Source organism: Mobula hypostoma, chromosome 10, assembly GCF_963921235.1.
Source record: "Mobula hypostoma chromosome 10, sMobHyp1.1, whole genome shotgun sequence".
NCBI classification, from domain to species: Eukaryota; Metazoa; Chordata; class Chondrichthyes; order Myliobatiformes; family Myliobatidae; genus Mobula; species Mobula hypostoma.
In genome coordinates this window covers 90,861,749-90,884,714 of record NC_086106.1, presented here as the reverse complement: position 1 = coordinate 90,884,714, position 22,966 = coordinate 90,861,749, and the positions used below count along the sequence as shown (strand labels likewise).

General features: G+C 38.9%; 1 protein-coding gene across 4 annotated transcripts in view; it reads left to right on the top strand.

Annotated features, from left to right (window-relative positions):
• nlgn3a (neuroligin 3a) overlaps nucleotides 1-22,966 on the top strand; it is a 297,964-nt gene that overhangs the window by 234,460 nt on the left and 40,538 nt on the right. For all 4 annotated transcript variants that reach the window (XM_063060844.1, XM_063060845.1, XM_063060843.1 and 1 more), the window contains one exon: nucleotides 11,338-11,523. In XM_063060844.1, coding sequence (XP_062916914.1) covers nucleotides 11,338-11,523 — 186 coding nt within the window. The remainder of the gene's footprint in view (nucleotides 1-11,337; nucleotides 11,524-22,966) is intronic.

Here is a 22,966-nt window from a genome sequence, read left to right as displayed (position 1 = left end):
TTCAGAGATACAGTGTGGGATGGGCCCTTGCAGCCCACTGAGCTGTACAAACCAGCAGCCCACTGATTCAACCCCTGCTAATCACAGGAAAATTTACAAAGACCAATTCACCTATTTATTTTACGTCTTTGGACTGTAGAAGGAAATTGGGGCACCCGGAGGAAACCTATGCATTCACAAAAGAACGTATGAAATTCTCCGAAGAGCTCCAGAATTGAACAGTAAACTCTGACGCCCAGAGCTGTAATAGTACTGCGCTAACCGCTATACTGCCACGTCCCTTTTTCTGGGCAAACCAGTTTTAACACATCATTACAGTTTTCAATAAACATAAACAAATACGACTATTGCTCAGTTGATAATTTTAGATGTAGCCAATTTATGATAATAATTTACATTTTTTTGACAGCCATTGCATATAATGAATTTTGTTCAACCACGATAGATCACACATATTTTGGCACGGTGTCCCAGGAAACAACAAATATACTGGATTGAATGGTGGGCAGAAACAATTATGCATCAAAGTGAGAAGGCCTTGTACTGCAGTATGTACTTATTTTCATGTTTTTCCAGAATGTAAGAAAAGTCAATCTGAGCTTCTGAGGGAATGGAAAGTTTCTTTTTGATGCATCATTTGAAAGTCTCTTCAAGAACTCTTTTGAAACTCTCATCAGATAAATGTACTGCATGTGTGCATCTAAAACATCTGAGGAGGATGCTCTTGATTTAATTAGATGCACCCTTATCAGTCAAGTGCATTCAATCTAGCCAATGAAGACTGACCTTGATCATAACCGTCTGAGTCTTCCTTAGCTTGCCAATATCAAATTCATATACACAGCCGATAATTAGATGTGCATTTCCATTAATCTTTTAGATCATCATTTCATTCTTCTGTTTTTCCCTTGGTAGAATGGTCTCTAGGAATTACGCATTATAGGATGTCTAAAACTGAAGATCATTTAATTATTCTGTGCAAGGCAGTCCAAAATTCTGCTTCTCCAGATTATAAACTTTGGTTGTGAGGTGATGATCAGTCACAAGATGCTGATGCGTCCAACACCACTGCTGCTCTCAGATTCCATAAAGGTGGAGTGTAATGTACGCGGAAGATGGATGCTTGACACACCATGCCTTTACACCCCTATTTTCTCCTTTCTTCTGAAATACTTCTAAGCCTAAGATAGGCAAGAATTTAAGTTTAAACCTAGTTCAATAAGACTTCTGGATTCTGTACAAACCCAAATTCTTTTTCATTTCTGTTGAAGACAATTATATTTTGAAATTGTGAGAGAAATAGATTGAACCCTTCTTTGGCTAATGCATTGTAAATCAAAGTTCAAAGTCAAAGTAAATTTTCTTAGCAAATACATATATGACACCATTTATAACTGTGAGATTCATTTTCTTGTGAGCACACTCAATAAACAATAGCAGAATCAATGAAAGACCGCCCAACTAGGGCTTCAACCAGAGAGCAGAAGACAACAAACTGTGCAAATACTAAAAGAAATAATGATAATAATAATAATTAGTAAGTAAGTAAGTAATAAATATCATGAACATGAGATGAAGGGTCCTTGAAAGTGAGTCCAAAGGTTGTGGGAACATTTCAATGATGGGGCAAGTGAAGCTGAGTGAAGTTATCCCCTTTGGTTCAAGAGCCTGATGGCTGATGGGTATTAACTGTTCCTGAACTTGGTGGTGTGAGTCCTGAGGCTCCTGTACCTTCTTTCTGATGACAGCATCAAGATGAGAGCATGTCCTGGGTGGTGGGGATCCCTGATGATAGGTGCTGCTTTCCTGCAACAATGCTTCATGCAGATGTGCTCAATGGTGGGGAGGGATTTACCTTTGATGAACTGGGTTGTATCCACTACTTTTTGTATGACTTCTGTTCAAGGGCATTGGAGTTTCCATACCAGGCTATGATGCTTTCCACCAGGAATATACTTTCCACAGTACATCGACAGCAGTTTGCCAAAGTTTTAGATGTCATGCAGATACTCCACAAACTCCTAAGGAAGTGGAGGCGCTACTGTGCTCCCTTTGTAATTGCACTTTTGTGCTGAGCTCAGGACAGGTACCCTGAAATAATAACACCAAAGAATTTACATCTGCTGACCCTCTGCACCTCTGATGCCCCAATGAGGTCTGGCTCATGGACATCCGGATTCCTTCTCCTGAAGTCAATAATCAGCTGTTTGGTCTTGCTGACATTGAGTAAGAGGTTGTTTGTTATGGCTCCACACAGCTAGATTTTCAACTTCCTTCCTATATGATGATTCATCGTCACCTTTGTTTCAACCTATGACAGTGGTGGCGTCAACAAATTTGAATATGGCATTGGAGATGTCCTTAACCACACAGTCATAAGTATAAAGTGAATAGAACAGGGGACTAAGAACACAGCCTTCTGGTGCACCTGTGCTGATGGAGATCTTAGACAAGACACTGTTGCCGATCTGAACCGACTGGGGCCTGCAAGTGAGAAAATTGAGGATCCAATTGTACATGGAGGTATTAAGGTCAAGGTCTTGGAGCTTGTTGATTAGTTCTGAGGGAATGCTAAGCTGTAGTTGATAAAGAGCATCCTGATGTTTGCACCTTTGCTATCCAGATGTTCTAGGGTTGAGTGAAGAGACAATGAGATGGCAGCTACTGTGGACCTTTAGCTCTGGTAAGCAAATTGGAGTGGATCTAAGTCACTTCTTAGGCAGGAGTTGATTTGTTTCATCAATAACATCTCAAAACATTTCAGCACGGCACTGTGGATCTAAGTGCTGCTACTGGGTGATATTCATTGAGGCAGGTCATCACACTCTTCCTAGGCGTGGTATAATTGAAGCCTGCTTGAAGAAGGTGCGTATCTCAGACAGCTGAAGCAGGAGATTAAAGATCTTTGTGAAAGCTCCAGCCAGTTGATCAGCACAGATCTCTAGTACTTAGCCAGTTACCCCATATGGGCTAGATGCTTTTCGTGGGTTCACCCTCCTGAACACTGCTTACTCATCAGCCTCAGAGACTGAAATCATAGGACGATCGAGAGCTGTGGGAGTTCGTGATGGTTCATCCATATTTTAATGGTCAAAGCAAGCACGGGGGGCATTGAGCTCTTCTGGAAGTGAAGCTCTGCTGTCTCCTTTGTCACTTCATTTAACTTTATATCAGGCAATAGTATTTAGGCCCCGACACAACTGTCGAGCATCCTTCTTTGATTCAAGTTTAGCCTGGAACTGCCACTTCACCTGTGAGATGGCTTTCTGGAGAATGTACCTGGATGTCTTGGAGCTTTCTTGGTCACCAGACTTGTATGCCTCTGATCTTGCTCTCAGCAGATTGTGGATCTCACAGTACATCCAGGGCTTCTGATTGGGGAAGACTCTGAATGATTTTGTGAGGAAACACTCATCTACAACCGTTTTAATAAAATCTGTTACAACCATGGTGTATTTATTCAGATCCACAGATGAGTCCTTGAACACACAAAGCAATCCCGTAGCCTTTCCTCTTCCTCCCACAACCACCTCTTTTTTTCCTAATCTCTGGAACTTTGCTCTTTAGTCTCCACCTGTTTTCAGGTAGAAAAAGGACAGCCAAGTGATCTGATTTACCAAAATGTGGTCTAGGCATGGAACAGTAGGCACTCCTTATCTTAGTGTAACTGTGGTGTAATATGTTGGGACCTCAGGTGCTATAGGTTATATGCTGAAGGTAATTGGACAGGGTTTTCTTCACACAGGCCTGGTTGAATTACCCGACTATGAATTGAAATGCATTAGGATGGACTGTTTCTTGTTTGGAGACGGCATCATGCAGTGTCTCGAGCATTTGATTACAGTCGACTGCTGGTGGTATGTAAACTGTGGTCGCGATTATGCAGGATAACTTCCTAGGTAAATAGAATGGACAACAATGTTAATGTATCATTATCAAAACAATATCATTAAATGAAATTTATGAGATCAAGTAGTTAAAAACTTCGGAACTAAGCCTGCAGCTTTTCAGACCACTTCTGGTTTTATCGGTTCCATGTTTTCCTGGGTCTGTGATGGACAAGATTCCCTAGAGCAGGAGGATGGAGCAGGTATATAAATGACTTGATTGTGACATTGGGTGAGAGTGCAAAATACATCACTTGAGAAGTATTTACCTCTCCCAGGTTTAATTTCTGCTGGTCATTGAAAATTACCATCAAGAAAAATGGTTAATTCATATAATGGCATGAAATAAAAATTATTTCCTGTATTTTTTTGAGATGAGTAGCAGGAAATTCAGAGCAGTTGCATGTTTCTATGGTATCCATGGGTGTCAACAAGTTACTGAAGGAACTGAGGAAGATGTAATTGCCGATAGCTTCAGGCCTTTCTGAAATTGCCTTTCAGACTAAATTATGGAAACAAGTATGGCAATGCTGCTAACTTCAAAAATGATGCTAATAGAAAAAGGTTTAAATACGTTTTGTACAGATTTGTGGAACATTACAGATAGGAAATACCAACACAGCCACTGTAGTTCAAGTCCCATTCTAAAAACAAAGTAGAAAAATCCAGGCTGACACCCAATCTCAGCATTACAGCGATGCTGTGGTAACAGGAATCATGCTTTTTGGATATAATTAGCTCCCCATCTTTGCTCGAAAGTCAGCAAGAAAAAAAGTCCCTTGGAACTGTTTTGAAAAATAATAGACAGGAATATCCGTAGTATACTGGTGAATATTTTATTTCCCAACACAGTATGCTGTTATCAATTATCAGGCAATTGCCATGTTTTTGTTTGTGACATCTTGCTATGTGCATATAGGCAACAGATTTCAGAAGGGACTGAAGGGGGAAATAATTGCCAATAGCTGCAGGCCTTTCTGAAATTGCCTTTGCAAGTAAAGTTATAAAAAGTAATACAGCAATGAATCTAAATTCAAAACTTGTGTTAAATAGGAAGTGTTTACTGAGCACTATTTGCAGTCACAGCCTCCACAAGCACTGAGCTTATAGAGAGAAAGAATCGGTAAGCTTGGCAGCTTTAGATTTTATTTGTTATAAAATGGTGTGCTGAAGCGAAAGGGAGAAGAGGGGTGGAGTTGGCATGATTGCAACTCAGTCTGCAAAGTTCAAAGTTTGTGTCATTTGATTGAATATTTTAATAAATCGGGAATATTATTGGTCCATTGTGTCACCTGCAGCTCAGTTTTGCGCCTGATGCAGAAGCCCCCACTCCAAAGTGAGTCAGAATTATTTACCCTGATACTGCACCTGAGCATTAAAGGGGTGCAGTACCAGGCACGCTTTCTGGTGGATGAAGTTATTTTAAGGTTTCATCTTCCTTCCGTAATTAGCATTAAAGCACCCTTCGCATTCTCAAAAATTAGTGAAGTTGAAATATCTATGTGACTTAGCCAGCTAGTAGTGTAGTAGCATCCGCACCAGACTTTAAGGTGAGTGATCCTGGGTTTGAATCTCGCTGGCCCCTTACAGACTTTCCATCTGTGCTGGGTTGAGCGTTGAGTTGGCAACTTGGCCTTGTAAAAATAGAAAAATGTTAATGAAATGGCAAGGCTGTTGTCCGATGCGCCACAAGGAATAACAATCTATGTGATTTGGGCAACACATCTCTCTCAATAAATATCATCAGTTCAGATTATTTGGTCATTCCCACATTGATGATGATTGGGAGTAGAGTCCTGAGCCCACTAAATGCCTACAATGTTTCATGATTGAAAAGATGATTCATATACAGTACTTTGGTCATTCGGGGTCATGAAATACAGTATATGCTTTTAAAGTTATGTTTTCCTTTTTCCAGATGGTATGTTAATAGTGCTGCTTTTGACTAATAGCACTTCTGTATATAGTAACTTGAATGCTTCATTTAAAATAAGAAAAATATTCTTCATAACTTCAATGTGCTAAAGAGCTGTACAATCATTGAATTGTATTCTGAAGCTTAAACAATGTTATAATGCCGGAAACACAGCAGTCAATTTATGTGCCAATGGCAACCTTGATTTGTACCAAGACTTGGAAGATAGACTTGAATTCACGCCTTTCTGATTTAGAGGCATAAACAGAACTCTGTTTATACTTCTGAAATAGAACAGGTGTGCTTTCCACTGTGCAGCCACTCACTTGTGAATTTTCATCTCTTCTCTTATATAAGAAGCTCTTCCCAGGTGTGTTCATTTGACTTCCAAGTACTTGGATCTTCAGAATTAACATCAGAATTAGGTTTATGATCACCAACATATGGTATGTCATGAAACTTGTCATTTTACAGCTACAGTACTGTGCAATACATTAAAAAATTCCACATTACAATAAGAAATAATTAAGAAGTGCAATATGAAAGCAAATTAGTGAGGTAGTGTTCGTTCATTCATGGACTGATGGTGCAGGGGAAGAGGCTGTTCCTAAAATGTTGAATGTGCATCTTCATGCTTCTGTACCTCCTCCCTGATGGTAGTAATGAGAAGAGGGCATGTACTGGATGCTGAGGATCTTTAATGACAGATGCCACCTTTGCGGCTTTTGCGAGCCTGTGCATTAACCTTCATATCAGGTGGTGGCGCAACCAATCAGAATAATCTCTGTGGTACCTCTGTAGAAACTTGCTGGAGTCTTTGATGATACATCAAATGTCCTCAAGCTCCTAATGAAGCTGCTGGCACATCTTCTTCATGATCTCTTCAATGCATTGAGCCCAAGGTAGATCAACTGAGATGTTGACATCCAGAAACTTAAAGCTCCTCACTCTTCCACCCGGTATTTCTGGCAAGATAGAATGGCTATTTTACATTTACAGAATCTCCCCTACTGTTATGAACCATCTACTGTTATCTAATTACACTGTAATGAATGAGATATAGAACTGACCAGGTGATAAGAATTTAGAATTAAGATACTATGCTCTTAAGCACAGAGAAGACCTTTATAAATCATTTATAAATCAGAGCATTGAGTATAGGAGTTGGGATGTAATGTTGAAATTGTAAAAGGCATTTGTGAGGCCAAATTTGGAGTATTGTGTACAGTTCTGGTCACCGAATTATAGGAAAGATGTCAATAAAATTGAGAGAGTACAGAGGAGATTTACTAAAATGTTTCCTGGGTTTCATCTCCTAAGTTACAGAGAAAGGTTGAACAAGTTGGGTCTTTATTCTTTGGAGCGTAGAAGGTTGAGGGGGGACTTGATAGAGGTATTTAAAATTATGAGGGGGATAGATAGAGTTGACGTGGATAGGCTTTCTCCATTGAGAGTGGGGGAGATTCAACAAGAGGACATGAGTTGAGAGTTAAAGGGCAAAAGTTTAGGGGTAACATGAGGGGGAACTTCTTTACTCAGAGAGTGGTAGCTGTGTGGAACGAGCTTCCAGCAGAAGTGGTTGAGGCTGGTTCGATGTTATCATTTAAAGTTAAATTGGATAGCTATATGGAGAGGAAAGGAATGGAAGGTTCTGGGCTGAGTGCAGGTCGGTGGGACAAGGTGTGAGTAAGAGTTCAGCACAGACTAGAAGGGACGAGATGGCCTGTTTCCATGCTGTAATGGTTATATGGTTATAACTGTTCAAGAAGATCTTTATGTAATCTTTGTGATGCCTCAGTACAACAAAATCCCTGAGTTACTACTGGAGAGATGGCAGTTGCTGACAGAAGACTTTTAGACCACTTGAACACAACAAATTCAGTGCTAATGTACAAGATAATAAGAGGTATAGATTGAGTGGACAGCTGGAGACTTGTTCTCAGGGTAGAAATGACGAATACAAGCCAGCATAAGTTTAAAGTCATGGGAGGAAAGTATAGGGGGGGGATACTAAAGGTATTTTTTTTTTAGACATAGAACATACTGCCAGGTCTGTTAGAAGAGGCAGATGCATTAAGAACATTTAAGAAACTCTTAGATGGGCACATGGATGAAAGAAAAATGGAGGACAATTTGGGAGGGAAGGATTAGATTAATCTTCGAGTTAGTGACGCTCTATTCAGGTTGACCACTCTGGTTACCACTGTTCTCCATAAAACAATGAATTAAGGAATGAATATTTAAATTCCAGAAGCCAGCAGGTTTCCATTGGTGGCTGGCAGGCTGGAATACGTCTCTACCAAAGGAGATGTAAGGCACTCCTTCCCTCCGCTAGCCTGCAGGTCACCCTTGGTCAAGGTGTAGCACCTGTTTAGCTCCCAATCAGGGTCACATGAAGCTACAGGAGCAGCTAGTGAATGGTTGTACTGTATGAGCAGCTGGTGCATATCACAAGTCCTGGTTATGTGACCACTGACACCAGGCGGACAATCTCTGCATAGTATTGATAATAGCTGGGGTTACCATCTCGTAAAGGCATTGCCCAGAAGAAGCAATGGCAAACCACTTATGTAGAAAAATGTGTCAAGAGCAAACGTGGTCAAGACCATGATTACCCATGTCGAATGGCAAGGCACATAATGAATGAATGACCCACTGATACTAGAAGCAACTGAAGTTATGCTAAAAAACACTTAAATTTAATTTTCAGAAAAGAGTTTTACTGATCAATATGCAGCTGCATCCTCAACACTGTGTCTTAATGTCCTCTAGACTGGATACTTTCATAGTTTTTCCATCACGCAGTAGATTCATTGAAGCACTCTTGATAATTCAGAACTATATATCAGGATGATTAATTGGCCATCAGGATTATTGGCTGCAGTTACAACTTTTAATTCCATTATGCTATCTGTAGACAGAAAGGGAGAATAAATATGACATGTAGGCCCTAGGAACTACAAAATTGGTTGTAAAGCATTCAGCCTATCAGGAGCCTGAATGAAAATGCTGAAGTCTTGTAATGCAACCTGGGCAAGAGTCTGCAAAATCGCTGTAGTTTCTTTCTTTCAGTATAATGATATGCAGAGAAGGTAACTAATATCATGTGAAGCATGAAAATGATGATTTAGAAGGCTCTCCATTAGGGAGTGTGCACAGAAAATAGTGAAGATTGGACTTGGGAATCATTCGTCTAGCTTAAAGAAAAGAGTCAGTAATTAACAGTCGAATTGTTAGTGAATAAACAATGAACATCATTTGAAATGTTCTCTTCTCCTGATTTTCTCTCTATATATCCATAAGGCTCCTGTGGCTTTTCAACTGAGCCTTCAAAATCTATTATGACAACATTTAACTCCCTTCATATTATAAACATCCATAAAAATGAGCTCTGATGTTGGACAAATTTTAGCGACAGAGATAAGATTCGGTAAAATTTCAAACAACTGTAAATGAGGCTGTCAGCTGATAAATTTTAATTGACTACTTCTCTTAGACACTCTGTGAATTATGCAGGTTCGAGAAGTGTGTAAATGAGAACTTTTCCGAAGCCCTTAAAAAAAGTATGTGACTATCAAATAAATGAAGCACCTGTACTTGTGGGAACTGTTTCCATTTGACATACTTTCATTTTGTCAAGGGATAAAGGCAAGAAAATCATAGCCAATTATTGCAATGAAGTGTAAGACACATTTCTTAAACAGAGATCCAGCTTCCCAATACTGAGCTTCAACCATTTATTTTTACCCACGGTGTTCTGCACATGGATTAAAATTCCGGATGGAAAACATTAGCAATATTTTTGTGCTACTATTATTTAATGCTCTCGACAGTTAACAACAGAATACAATCATCCAATTTTGTTTTACAGCATGCTCCTGAAACCTAGTACAATGACATCAGAAATCTAACTGGTTCTCCACATCAGTCTATTGAGAATCCAGCAGACTGATTGTAAGCACTAGTGAGGCCCTGATAAATCATGTCTCATCCTGATGTTTCCAAATTTGACCCAAGAAGAGTCACAAGCACAAATAACAGAACATACTTGTAATATTCAGCAGATCAGGCTGCATCTGTGAAAGAAAATAAACGGAGTTAACATTTCAGGTCAAAGACCTTTCATCAGAACTGATGGGAGAGGAAAGAAGCTAGTAAAGTTGAAGGGAGGATGAGCTCTGAAGGGGTAAAACGAGTGATGATTTAGAAAGAAAGCTACCTGGCCAGTGAATGAATAGGACTAGTTAGAGGGTGAGAATATACCTTGAGACCATAAGGCATAGGAGCAGAATTAGGCCATTTGACTCATTGAATCAGCTCCACCATTCTATCATGGCTGATTTATTATCCCTCTCAACCCCTTTTTCCTGCCTTCTCCCTTTGACACCCTGAGTACTCAAGAACCTATCAACCTCCACTTTAAATATTCTCAATGACTTGACCTCCACAGCCATCTGTGGCAATGAATTCCACAGATTTACTACTCTCTGGCTAAAGAAATTCCTCCTCATCTCTCTATTCTGAGGCTGTGTCTTCTGGTCCTGGACTCCCCCACAAATAGTAAGCATCCTTTCCACATCTATTCCATCTAGGACTTTCAATATTAGATCTGATTTAATGAAATCCCCCGTCATTCTTCTTAACTCTAGCAAGTACAGGCCCAGAGCCTGTAAATGCTCCTCATAACCCTTTGTCATACACTAGACAAAAGAACATAGAGAAATGAATTTAGGAATTGTAAATTGCTGAGTAAGTCTTCATCTTCCAGACAAAAAATGAGAAAAAAACAGACAAGATGGGTCAACATCACATAGAAGACAAATTCAGACAAAAAAATTAAGTTACTTAAACATTCAGAATTCAATATTGCTACCAGAAATTTGTAACATGTATTCTTTCATTTGATTTTTTATGTAGATGTTGTCATATAAGGAGTATCATGGACAGTATAATCCATTCATGCTATATTCCCTGCTGAGACAGAAACATCCAAATATACCAAGTAGCCAGTATTTACAATGCATTGCTTGCATATTTAAAATATTAGCAATGGGCAGGTGCATCTGGAAGAGATGTTGGCCACTCCCCACCCTCCAGATAAATAGTCTAACCTTAGTCACAGTGGCAATTCCCATAAAAGTTAATTGGAACTTCAAATCTGTGTAGATGAAAAGTGATTTCTTTCCCACAGTAGATGCTCAAAGTGTATGTAAATGGTAACTGGGACTGGATCATGGTCTGGGCTGAGGCCAGTCAGAAACAACTTGAGACAATTTTAGTCTACTTTCCAGCAAAGTTAAATTAAGCCTTTCTTTCTGACTTGTATTACATCATGTAAACTGATCTGCACTGACTTGTACTGTAGTTAAAGATTTTTGCACAGTGCATTTTATTATTTTATGGATGCAAAAGTCTCTTATTCCCTTTATTGAGAAAGCACAATGACCTAAGATGCAGTTTGTAAAGTAAGTGCCTGAAATATTTGTGTCCTTTGCTTGTGACTAGTCTCTCTTCAATGCTCTCTGTTCATTACAGGTTTCCTAAGCACTGGTGATCAAGCTGCAAAAGGCAATTATGGACTTCTGGATCAGATCCAGGCCCTACGCTGGATCAGTGAAAATGTAGCCTTCTTTGGAGGGGATCCTTTGCGGATTACAGTTTTTGGATCTGGGATTGGCGGATCATGTGTCAGTCTTCTCACTCTGTCTCATCATTCAGAAGGTAAGTCATTTCCTTAGCTGATCACTTACAGAAATTATAAGGGATTTCTAAGGGGAAAAAAACATACGATTAGAGATCAGTTGATAAGGAATAGATTTGGGTTGGTGACAAACAAAGAAGCTTTTAAAGAATAGGTTAGAGAGTGGGAAAAGGTAAAGATGCAAATGGAGCAGGAGAGGAAACAATGATATCAGCAGCACACTGGTTTGAGGATGGCAGGTAATGAGAAATCTGGCTAGCTATAAAACTTCCAGTAAAGCTTAAGATGTCACTATTCATGAAGGATGTTCACTCAGTTATATGCAGCAAGATCATGGATAGCAGGAGCTTTGCTCAGAAATTTCCAGCCAACTATTGGTATTGGTTTTATTATTGTCTCATCAACTGAGATACAGTGAAACGCTTTGGTGTGCATGCCATCAAATCATTACAGGCGTTAAGTACACATGCTTCCAAGCTTTTGTATCTTCTGCCCAACAGGAAAGAGAAGAGAGAATGATTGGGGTGGGAGGGTCCTTAAATATTCTGGCTGCTTTCCCAAGGCATAGTAGCATAGATGGAGCCAGTGGAGATGAGGCAGGTTTGTGTGATGGACTGGGCTGCATTCACAAATCTCTGCACTTTCTTGCAGTCTAGGGCAGAACATTTGCCATACCCAACTGTGATGCATCCAGATAGGCTGCTTTCTGTGGTTCATTTGTAAAAGATTGGTCTAAGTCAATGGGAACATGCCAAATTTCTGTAGCTTCTGATGAAGTAAAAACATTGGTGTATTTTTATGGCTTTGGCATCCACGTGCTGGATCAAGACAAATTGTTGGTAATACTTACACCGTGGAACTTGAAGTTATTATGTATCTCCTGAAGTCAATGACCAGTTCCTTTATTATGCTGAGACTGTGAGAAAGGTTGTTGCATTGACACTATGCCACAATGCTACAACACTTTCTATCTCCTTCCCGTACTGTGTCAAGAGCTAAATCCACAGAGTTAGTGCAGGCGAGTAAAAATTTCTTCGGAAGAACTATATAGATGCATAATCAGGAGAAAATTCAGCAAAGGTGATTACTTCTGAACAGCAAACTGAGCAGACCAGAGCAGAGCAGATGAATATAAGCAAATGTCTTTCCACTATAGAAATGCACATGTAGAGCAAGAAAAGGTAAGAACAACCAAGCCAAGCTAAAGAGGAGATTCCAGTGGAGAAGAGCAAACAGGTTTCAGATAAATAGGCCAGGTGGGAGAATGGAGATATTCTGGTGGAGGATGCAGTCCTCCTAGAAAGCAAAGTTGGACTTGGATTTCACGTCAACCAAAAAGCCAATAGAAAAATATAGTCAGCCAAGGCAAAGTTTTGCCCAGGACCCCGTGCAGCTGCAGAGTAAAACTGGGAGGTCAGCAGTGTGCTGGGGTACAGTCCTGAAGTCCTACAGGTGAAAGAAGAAGGTGAATTGGCTGGGTAGGTCAGACTAACTTAAGTTCAAAGATAATAAGACATAGAGTGACTGAGTGGCAGAACAGTGTCAAAATAGCCAGACATGAAGAGGAACAGTACAATCCCTGTGGCACAGCAACTCAGGAGATCAAATTGGATTTCCTTCCACAAAGAAAATTATTGAATCAGATGGGTTTGAGACACAGTACACTAGTTTTTGCAGTCATCATTACTAAGATTGGTTGCTGTTCCAAAATTTCAAATTGTTAGCTAAATTAAACTTTACTGTTGCTGGATGGAATTGAAGACTGATTTTTAATCCGGTTTTTAAATTTCTTGGCCATTAATTTACCCATTGTACCAGCAATACACCATATGATATTTTGACATGCAAAACCAAATTTGATCCAGTGCTGTATTTGTGTTGTCTGCAATACCAACACTCAGCTGGGGAAAACATTTCCAAAATGCTTTTGGGTAGACCTGAAGATTTTTCATTAGTCCCAGTAATCTTGCTATCAAGAATGTTAAATATTTGATGGGGACTTGGCTTTATTCTACTCTGAAACCTGGGAGAGTATACAGTGGAAAAAAAAAGAGAAGTTTTGGATCACCAACCATTTCAGAAGAAACAAGTTGAATTTCTCCATCTCTGTGAAGGTCAAGTAGTAGTCACACAAATAATTTTTAGTGATAGAAATTTTCATGACTCTAACAGGTTTACTATGCTTGAATGCTTAGTATCCATGTAATACATTCTATATGTAAATCCCCAAGAATCAATTTCCCTCAAAGTCAGTTCTGCAAAGTCTGGAGTAAGACAAGAAGAAGCAGGCATCAGGGATTGCTCTTGGCTGTAACTATGGGTCGAGGGTTAGCAATGGCTGTCATTGGAAATAAAGGGAAGCTTTTATATTAGCTTTGCAACATGCTTTCTTTTACCTTACAACTGACAGTAAAATTTGCTCTGAACCAGCCAATCAGGCCACACATAAAATTTATTATATTTTAGTTTTCTTTCAATGAATATTCCTTGCTATATTCAATAATTCAGTACAGTTTGATTAATATAGCTGAAGACTGCCTCAAAATAAAAACATGTATATTTAATTAAAACATCCCAGAAGCTTTAAACTTTATTCCAAGCTGCTGAAAATGACATTCAAAAACTTCTAAAAGTAATGGCCAAGAAATTCCTGATCAAAATTCAAAACAAAGCTGAGGAGTCAAAGATTGGTTAACCTGAAGTAGAAAAGAATGCATAAATTTTTGGATATCTTAGTACCTTGTTGGGAAATTCAGCTGCTAACTTTTTCAAAGAACTTTCATTTAGCTTAGTAACATTCTTCCAGCATAATTCTCTCTCAAATGACCCCAATTCAGCATGTAAAGTGTATCTCCAGTGTGATTTACAAATTCACTGGTCTGAAAAGTACCTCACACATATGCCCAGAGTATGTGCTTCACCAACTGTGATCAAGGACTTGGTCACTATCAGGCTTCAGCTACAGTTGTTCTCAGCAGTTCACGATTTGGTGTTCATTATAGAGAGAAAACCACTTCCACATTCCCTTAAAGAGCAAAAAAAAGCAGACATGAGTATTTACTTCCACGGCAGAATTTCAAGGGATACACTTCCAACACACTGAAAATGATAAATGGTTTTGCACAGGGAAACCCAGCAGTAGCATTCAGAAAACTTTGCAGAAGCAGCATTAATGATGCATACAGCAATTTCTAGTTCCTTGAGTCCAAAACTCAACGAATTTGGATGCTTTCTTCAGGACTTGCAGAAAAGAACTTTTAGTGGAAGCACCAAATAGTGATTAATTTCACACTGAGCAAATGAATAACAACATTTTGGCCTTAGTCTCTTTTTCCCATTAAATCATTTTGTTATATCTTCCAACCTATGCTGCAAGATCTTTGCTTTGATACCTTTTCTCACATGACTCAATATTGTGGGCAGATTCCTCATGTGTGCATTTTAAGCTAATACACAAAATTGAGTAATCTGATTTCTTCTCAATGTAAATTTCACACAGAATTCTGTAATGTTCTGTCCTTGATTATAGGCAAATAGAATTCATACCCTTGGTATAATCAAGTGGAATCTCAGTAGTAGGCATTACCCCAGTGTATTTTCAGTAGTTTTTCCCATGGAGTCAGTATAGGATTTATGAATTCCAATCTTGATTTCATTGTAATAGCTACCCAAGTGGTGAGTGTGCTGATGTGATTGACTCTCAGGATCACTGTAAGGAGCCTTCTATCCTGGTACTGGGATGTAACTGGGAGTGAATAATATCATTAACATGGACATTGCAAAACAGCAGAAGCACCTTTGAGAATTAGGGGCCTGCCACCACAGCCATATTGCCTATAGCTATAATAGCCTGAAATACTTGATTTCATAGAATATGCATTATTAACTTCATTGAATCTAATCTGAAATTAGAATGGCCACGTGCTCTAAATTATCTTTAAAGTTAAAATTTGAACACTTCACTGATTCTGTTCCATAATCAGCAGACATGAACCTGACACGAATCAAAACATATACTTCCCTACAGAGGATCGATGTCCTTAGGAGGTGCAGATAGGTATTAGCAGGGCTATATCTGAATGTTCTGGTCAGATATTCTCCTTCAACTTGTAATGATTGCTAAAGAGGCTGGATAACTTTGGTTTTTAACTTAGCATATTTAAGAATGTGTTTTTCCTTTATCTCATCTGATGGAAACCTCTGCTTTGCTGGGAGGTGGTCTGGGAAGAGTCCTCCTTCACGCTGTCATTGAGTCTCATTTTCTCCCAGCCACATTGTGGCACTGGTATATAGTATGGCCAGCTGGCAGGAAGTTCTTGGGTGAGAGAATTAATTGTGTGCTAATACATTACTTATAAAGGCAGAAGACATTAACACATTTGTATAACACCCCCTTGGTGAAAGACTGCCTCCTTGAGCACATTTAAATGTAGCTGCCAGATTTTAGAGCACTCAGTGAATTCACATCACATTGGCCTGTTCAAAATTTTACTCAAACTAATGGACTGGAATCTTCAGTGGGAATTGTAGTAAAGCCATCAGCAGTCTCCATTATAATAGAGGAAATCTGACAGAACTTCTGGAGTATGCACTTGTGTGGTTAAATGAGAAAATCCTGCAGCTGTTCTTAGTGATTTTCTGCTCCTTCCTAATGTACTGTTGCAACCTTCTCATGAGACACTTCGACAGTATGAGCTATTCTAATTTAAAACATACAGAAAGTGCTATTCCTTGTTGGAATAGATATGGCTGAATTTTCCAAAGTTCAAAGTAAATTTATTATCAAAGTACATATATATCACAATATACAATCTTGAGATTCATTTTCTTGAGGATGTTTACAGCAGATACAATGAAACAGCATAGATTTGATGAAAAATCGTACACAAGGCAGACAAACAACCCATGTGCAAAAGACAACAATCTGCACATATTGTAATAATAATAATAATAATAATAATAATAAACAAATAAAACTTCTAAGGATATACTTTCATCAATGAAAACAGGAATCAGCACTTCACATAAGCATATGCAATTCTGATCAGAAGTATACTCCACTAAACTTAAACGAGATCACAACCCAGTAAAATGAAGGCACTGTCATTATTAATGAAAAATGGAAGAGCATGATCCTCATTGGAAGGCATCCCCACAATCTGAGCAGACTAGATGTCAACAAGGAAGCGTCAAACACCTGGCTTAGAGTTTCATGGAAACAGAAAGGTGGTAATACAGGACCAGGTGATTAACACAAAAAAAGCTATCAAAATACATCATAAAAGATCAACAAATTCAAGATGTAGAAAATGTCAGGAAAAAACAGAAACAATCAAATACATTACAGGATCCTGTAGCAATTTAACACAATCTGATTACTTACACGGGCACAATCAAGTGGGAAATATCATTCATCAAAAGTTTGCTTCAAAATACAGTCTCAAAAATGAATTCACACCTTAGGAAAAATGCAAGCTTGATCCAGTTTTAGAGTCAGAATACTTAAAATTATATCATGACCGATCAGTTATTACAGTTGGGACAATCCATAATAATACAGGATACAGAAACAAGAACAACTTATTTAATATATATTGCCATTCCAAACGCACATAAAAGAAAAACACCAGATATATGCTGAATTAAATGAGGAAATTGAAAGACTTTGGAACATAAACAAGGTGTACATTGTCCTTATAGTAATATCCACGATTGGTATCATCCCAAAGACACTACACAATAGCATTAAACAACTAGAACTACATAGTAATATCTACATAAATCTTCAGAAAGCTACAATACCAAACACCACCAGAAAAGTCTGAAAGTTCCAAGCAATTGACAAACTAGAGTGCTTGGCTATGCCCAAACCTCAGGTTTTACCAACTTGAGTTGAGAAAAAATAAATAAAGATAATAATAAATAAATAAGCAATAAATATCGAGAACATGAGAGGAAGAGTCCTTGAAAGTAACTTCATAGATTGAGGGAACAGTTCCGTCATGGGGCAAGTGAAGTTGAGTGAAGTTATCTCCTCTGGTTGAAGAGCCTGATGGTTGAGGGTAATAACTGTTCCTGAACTTAGTAGTGCGGGTTCTGAGGCTCCTGTACCTCTTTCCTGATAACAGCAGCGAGAAGAGAGCATGGCCTGGATAGTAGTGATCCTCGATGATGAATGCTGCTTTCCTGCAACACTGCTCCTTGTAAATGTGCTCAATGGTGGGGTGAGCTTTTCCCAAGATAGACTGGATCATGTCCACAACTTTTTGATGCTTTTCTGTTCAAGGGCATTCATGTTTCCATACCAGGCCATGACATAAACGGTCAGTATACTCTCCACCACATATTTATAGAAGTTTGTCAAAGTTTTAGATGAAATTGCCTACGACTGCTAATAAGATATAATTATGACTCAAAAACCTCTCGATCTAAAAATAGAATGATATATTTTTGGAGTCTTAATTTTCTCAAATTCACGTTTCCATGATGTTTTGAAATAATAAAACTAAATCCTTTATACTGTTTATTTAAATATCCCAACTTCTACATTTAGTTTATTTTTATCTTTGCAGTTTAATCTTCTCCTAAGGAGCTTAGAAAGATAGAGGGCTATGCGGTAAGGAAATTCTAGGTAGTTTCTAGAGTAGGTTACATGGTCAGCACAATATTGTGGGCCAAAGGGCCTGTAATGTGCTGTAGATTTCTATGTTTCTGTGTTCATAAGGTTAATTAACAATTAGAGCATTCTATTTACTGCTTTACTCTCTGTGAGAACTCTTCAGTGCAATCAGCAGCTCATCAAAGGCCTATGATAACCCTTTGCTCGATGACATACTATGAGAGGGAGGTGATGAAGATTGAGAGGATGTAGATAAGACTCACTGGAATGAAGGGCTTGATTTATAAGGAGAAATTCAACAGGTGAGGACTGTTTTCCCTACAGCAAAGGAGACTGAGGGGGCATGGTTATAAATTTTTATAAAATTATGAGGGCCATAGATTGGATAGATCAGCAAAGTCTTTTTCCCAGGGTATGATAGACTAAAGCTAGATGGTATAGGTATAAGGAGAAAGGGGGTGGATTTAAGGGGGTTTGAGGGCAAGTTTTTTTATATAGAGTAGTGAGTATGTGGAAGAAGCTGCCAGGGGAGGTACAACAATTAAAACACATTTGGACAGTTACGTAGACAGGAACTGTTTACAGGAATTGAATTGAATTGAATTGACCTAATTTCTTATATCCTTCACATACATGAGGAGTAAAAATCTTGACGTTACGTCTCCATCTAAATGTGCAATGTGCAATCATAATAACTTATAATAAATAGAACAGTCAATGTAACATAGAAATACACTCAAATCAACGTGAGTTAATCAGTCTAATGGCCTGGTGGAAGAAGCTGTCCCAGAGCCTGTTGGTCCTTGCTTTTATGTTGTGGTACTGTTTCCTAGATGGTAGCAGCTGGAATAGATTGTGGTTGGGGTGACTCGTGTCCCCAATGATCCTCTGGACCCTTTTTTTAACACCTGTCTTTGTAAGTATCCTGAATCATGTGAGCTAAATGCAAACAAATTTGATTATTTTAGTTAGGCATTTTGACTGGCCTGTTTCCGTGTTGTATAACATGAAGATTCTATGAATCTATCTAAACATCAGGAAGGGAAAAAGGATAGATATACCTTTAGAGGTTTAAAGACAGGATCATATGTTGACAGTTGAGGTATTGAATTGGAGATGAGTGTGAAGGTCCCTATCCATTCAGTACAGGAAGAGAGAATAAATGCTTACTGGAGTTGCTTCTCTAGTAAAATTATTGAAACTGGAAACCGAGATGAGGAAAGATGGAAGGAGTTCCATTGCCGCAAGTTGATGTTTCAGTTCAGACTATGCATTAGGATTAATGCAGGTTCTCAAAACCCAGAACATTGACTTATAGATTTTGCCTCCAGAGAAGATGCTCGAGCTACTGAGTTCTTCCACATTCTGACTATTTCTTTTTGTTCCAGATCCCAGCATCTGCAGTCTCTTTTGCCTTCACACCAGGATTAGAACTAGGATGACTGATTATTCTGCAATATAATCTGCTGTCTAAATTTCCTATATAATCCTATGTAATCACAGCTTTGTACTGTTTCGAGATCTGCTTGAACCACAAGGAATCATGACCTGGAAGTAAGATGTTTTCTCCATAGTTCCTTTAGCAGCCCGGTGCAGCAGAAGTTAATGTAACACTATATCCATCACACTGAAATAAAGCTCATCCATCCAGAACTGACCCACAGTTAAAACTGGGGCCAAAGTGGTAGAATACTGAGGCCTCCCAAATTATCTTTATCTGTGGAACATTCAATAATCAATCAACGAGCAGGACAGTAGTGTTGAAGACTCCTCTGTAATTTACTGAACGTGGTGAAATATTCTGAAACATTGACTAGAATGCTCAGCTTTGTGTTTTCTTAGTCTCTTTGAAATTATCTATTCATAGCATAAGTAGATTGGAACAGGAGAGGTAGGGCTCTGTGAGATGATTTTCTGATGTACTGTATAAACCAGGCTTACATGTTAACACTAAGGGACACAAGAGCTACTTCACCTGAACAATATGTTACCACTTCACAAAAGTCTGCAATAAGTGCCACGTTTCATGTAATATTCAAACATCAGTGAAGCTGCATTTACCTCCCTACATGCAAAATCTTAGCATCAATTAGCTTCATGTAATACTACTTGTGATAGAGAAAAAGCTCATACAGCTGTAACATAATATCATGGTAGTTTATACACAGTCTTGTGCTGAAGTCAGACATTGTAGTTCCTTACAGGTTAGATTAAACAGAGCACGACTTTGTACATCATGAGGGGAGTCCATCATAAAAGATATACTCTCCTTGACACACAGACAACTCTTATTTTGCTTGCCATGGATGAGAGAGACTGCAGAAGAGAAGCTGAGTGATTCCAGACTGGGTAAAAGAGACCTGATATTCTCATTAGTCAGATGGATGACAGGAGGGAGAACCTGGGTACCAAGTGGGACCACACAATCTGCTAGGGAGGTGCTGGCTTGTGCTGGCTCCTCCAGATGTGAAATTCACTAACTGAATGGGGAAATAAACTTCATTTTCTCAGAAGATTTCTTAGGATGAGCTGCACAGTCCTGAAAACAGCTGCAGTGAGTCATTTAAATAAACAAATCAGTGTTCACTCATCCATAATTTATGATCGGTGTATACAATCCTGAAAGGAGTGTGAGGGGGATTAATATGTGTCAGGCTACTCTTGCCTGATTACTGCTTAACTATATTTGTATTGTAGTAATGGACACATTGTCTGCATTGAGGCCTATTATTTAGTTGGCTCCTTATGATAAGAAGGGAAGCCCTTAAACAACAGGTCCCTTACTCTTCCCTCCATCTGCTCTTCTTCCTCTTTATCCTCAGTCTTCAAATATGCATACTGTTCCTTCTTCACTATGCTAGATTTTGCAAACTGAAACACACAGTAGATAAATCTCCACAATTCCTGGGCATATACTGCATGGCAGATATTTACCTACACAAAATTATCCAACAAACTAACTACTTACACATGTAACCCTCCAGTTCTATTGTCTGCGTAAGTCTAGGAAAGACAATCTCTGGCCCCACCAACCGTATAAGATTAAGGTGCAAAACCTCCTGTTTGGGTGGATACTGCATGATGTGTTCCCCTGTTACAGATCAGTACCATGAAATAACGGACGGTACACCATATGCAATTAAGCAATTTAGCTTTTTAATTCTTAATTTGATTAAAGGGTTAGTAAAGTAAAACAAAAAGAAAAGGGCCCATTTTAATGCAACAGTCTAATGTGCACAAGTTGGAGCTCATCACTTTCCTTCTGCTGGATCTCCATCGATTTCCCCGGGCTTTGTGGACTCTTGGCCCCACTCCAAGTCCACTCCTTTTTAGTGTCTACGACCTCTCCTTTCAGGCATCTTCTCTCCCTATCTTCTGCCAAACAAAAGACCCAGATCACCTAGTCCTCAAGCACACAAGAAGAAAAAACACTCCCTTCATTGGATGGTGCATATTCCAAAGCCCCTGTTATCTCTAGCCATAACCCAAACTCTGCTGTGACAGAAAAACCATTACATTAGCAGTGAAACTTTTACAGAAAAACCATTACGTTAGCAGTGAAATTTTTCCCAGGGTGCTAGACACAGATTAATTTTACCTAACTCAGATTTACTGAAGTAGGCAGTAATATGACGTTCCTAGTAGTCCAATGTGATGTTGGTACTTGTATTTCTTTCCTGGGAATGAATGATGCTTAGCAGTTGTGGGATAGTGAATTGTGAGGATCTAGGGAGGCAGGGGGTAACTCTCATACCCCAGGATCCATCCCTCCAGGTAGAGTTACCCACAGAAAGTATCTGGCAATTCAGTTTTACTGAGAATAAATGTTTGGTAGATTCTTGATGTAGTGTTCTCCACAACCATGGAACTTATAGGTCATAAGTGTGTCTTTATGGATGAGTACAGAGGCCAGCTAGCATAGACTTTTCGATAGAAGTCAAGTGCTGTAGACAAAATTCAAGAAGTTAGGTTTGATTACCTAATTTTTTTTAATGAAGGGAAGGTGAATTCCTTTATGGATAGGAACTGGGTATTTGTGTCAAGAGAAGAAACCAGAACCAAGAGTTGGTGAAAGGAGTGGGAATCTGTTCTGTGGGATAGATATATCAAGCACCAGAGGACGTGCTTTAAAGATTAGTGGGTGGAAGTTTAAAGGCAATGTAGGAGAGAAAGAGGTTGGTGCTTGGAGCTGGTTTCCAGGGTAATCATTGCATCCATGAGTTTGGAGAAGTTGAAGAGGCTTTTAGAAAGACACGCAAATATGAAGGGAATGAACAGACATGATAAACAGGGGAGGACATTTAATATAAATTTGTTCCATGTTGACAAAATAACATAAATGCTTTTGAAATTAGGAGCACAGTTACTAATTTACTACTGTTATACTGTTCATGTGAGCTATTTTGTTATTAGGGTTCAACAGGGACAAGTCTTCAATAAAATAGGACATTTTCTTTACAGGTGAAAAGTCATATTTTATTTAAATGTGATTAAAAACATCAGTAGCTGCTGCTGATGTACACAAACATGCAGACTACCTACCTTCCATTTTATTACATCAGAGGAGTATATTTAACCCTACCCAAGTGGTAGAGTCTATACAGGTTGGTCAAGTGTGTGATTTCCCAAAGGGCAGCAATCTAAACTTAAGCTAGTTTTTTGAGCTGGGAAGAAGGTAACCCTCTGATTATTCTGCCCTTTCCCCCCACAAGCCACCTCCTTTCCTTGTCTAATCACTTACCATTCCAACTGTCCCAACTTACAATGTGCTAGTTAGATATTCAATCTACAGTAGGTTAAAATCAGAGTTCAATTGTTTGCAAGGCATGTTTAATTCTGAAAGT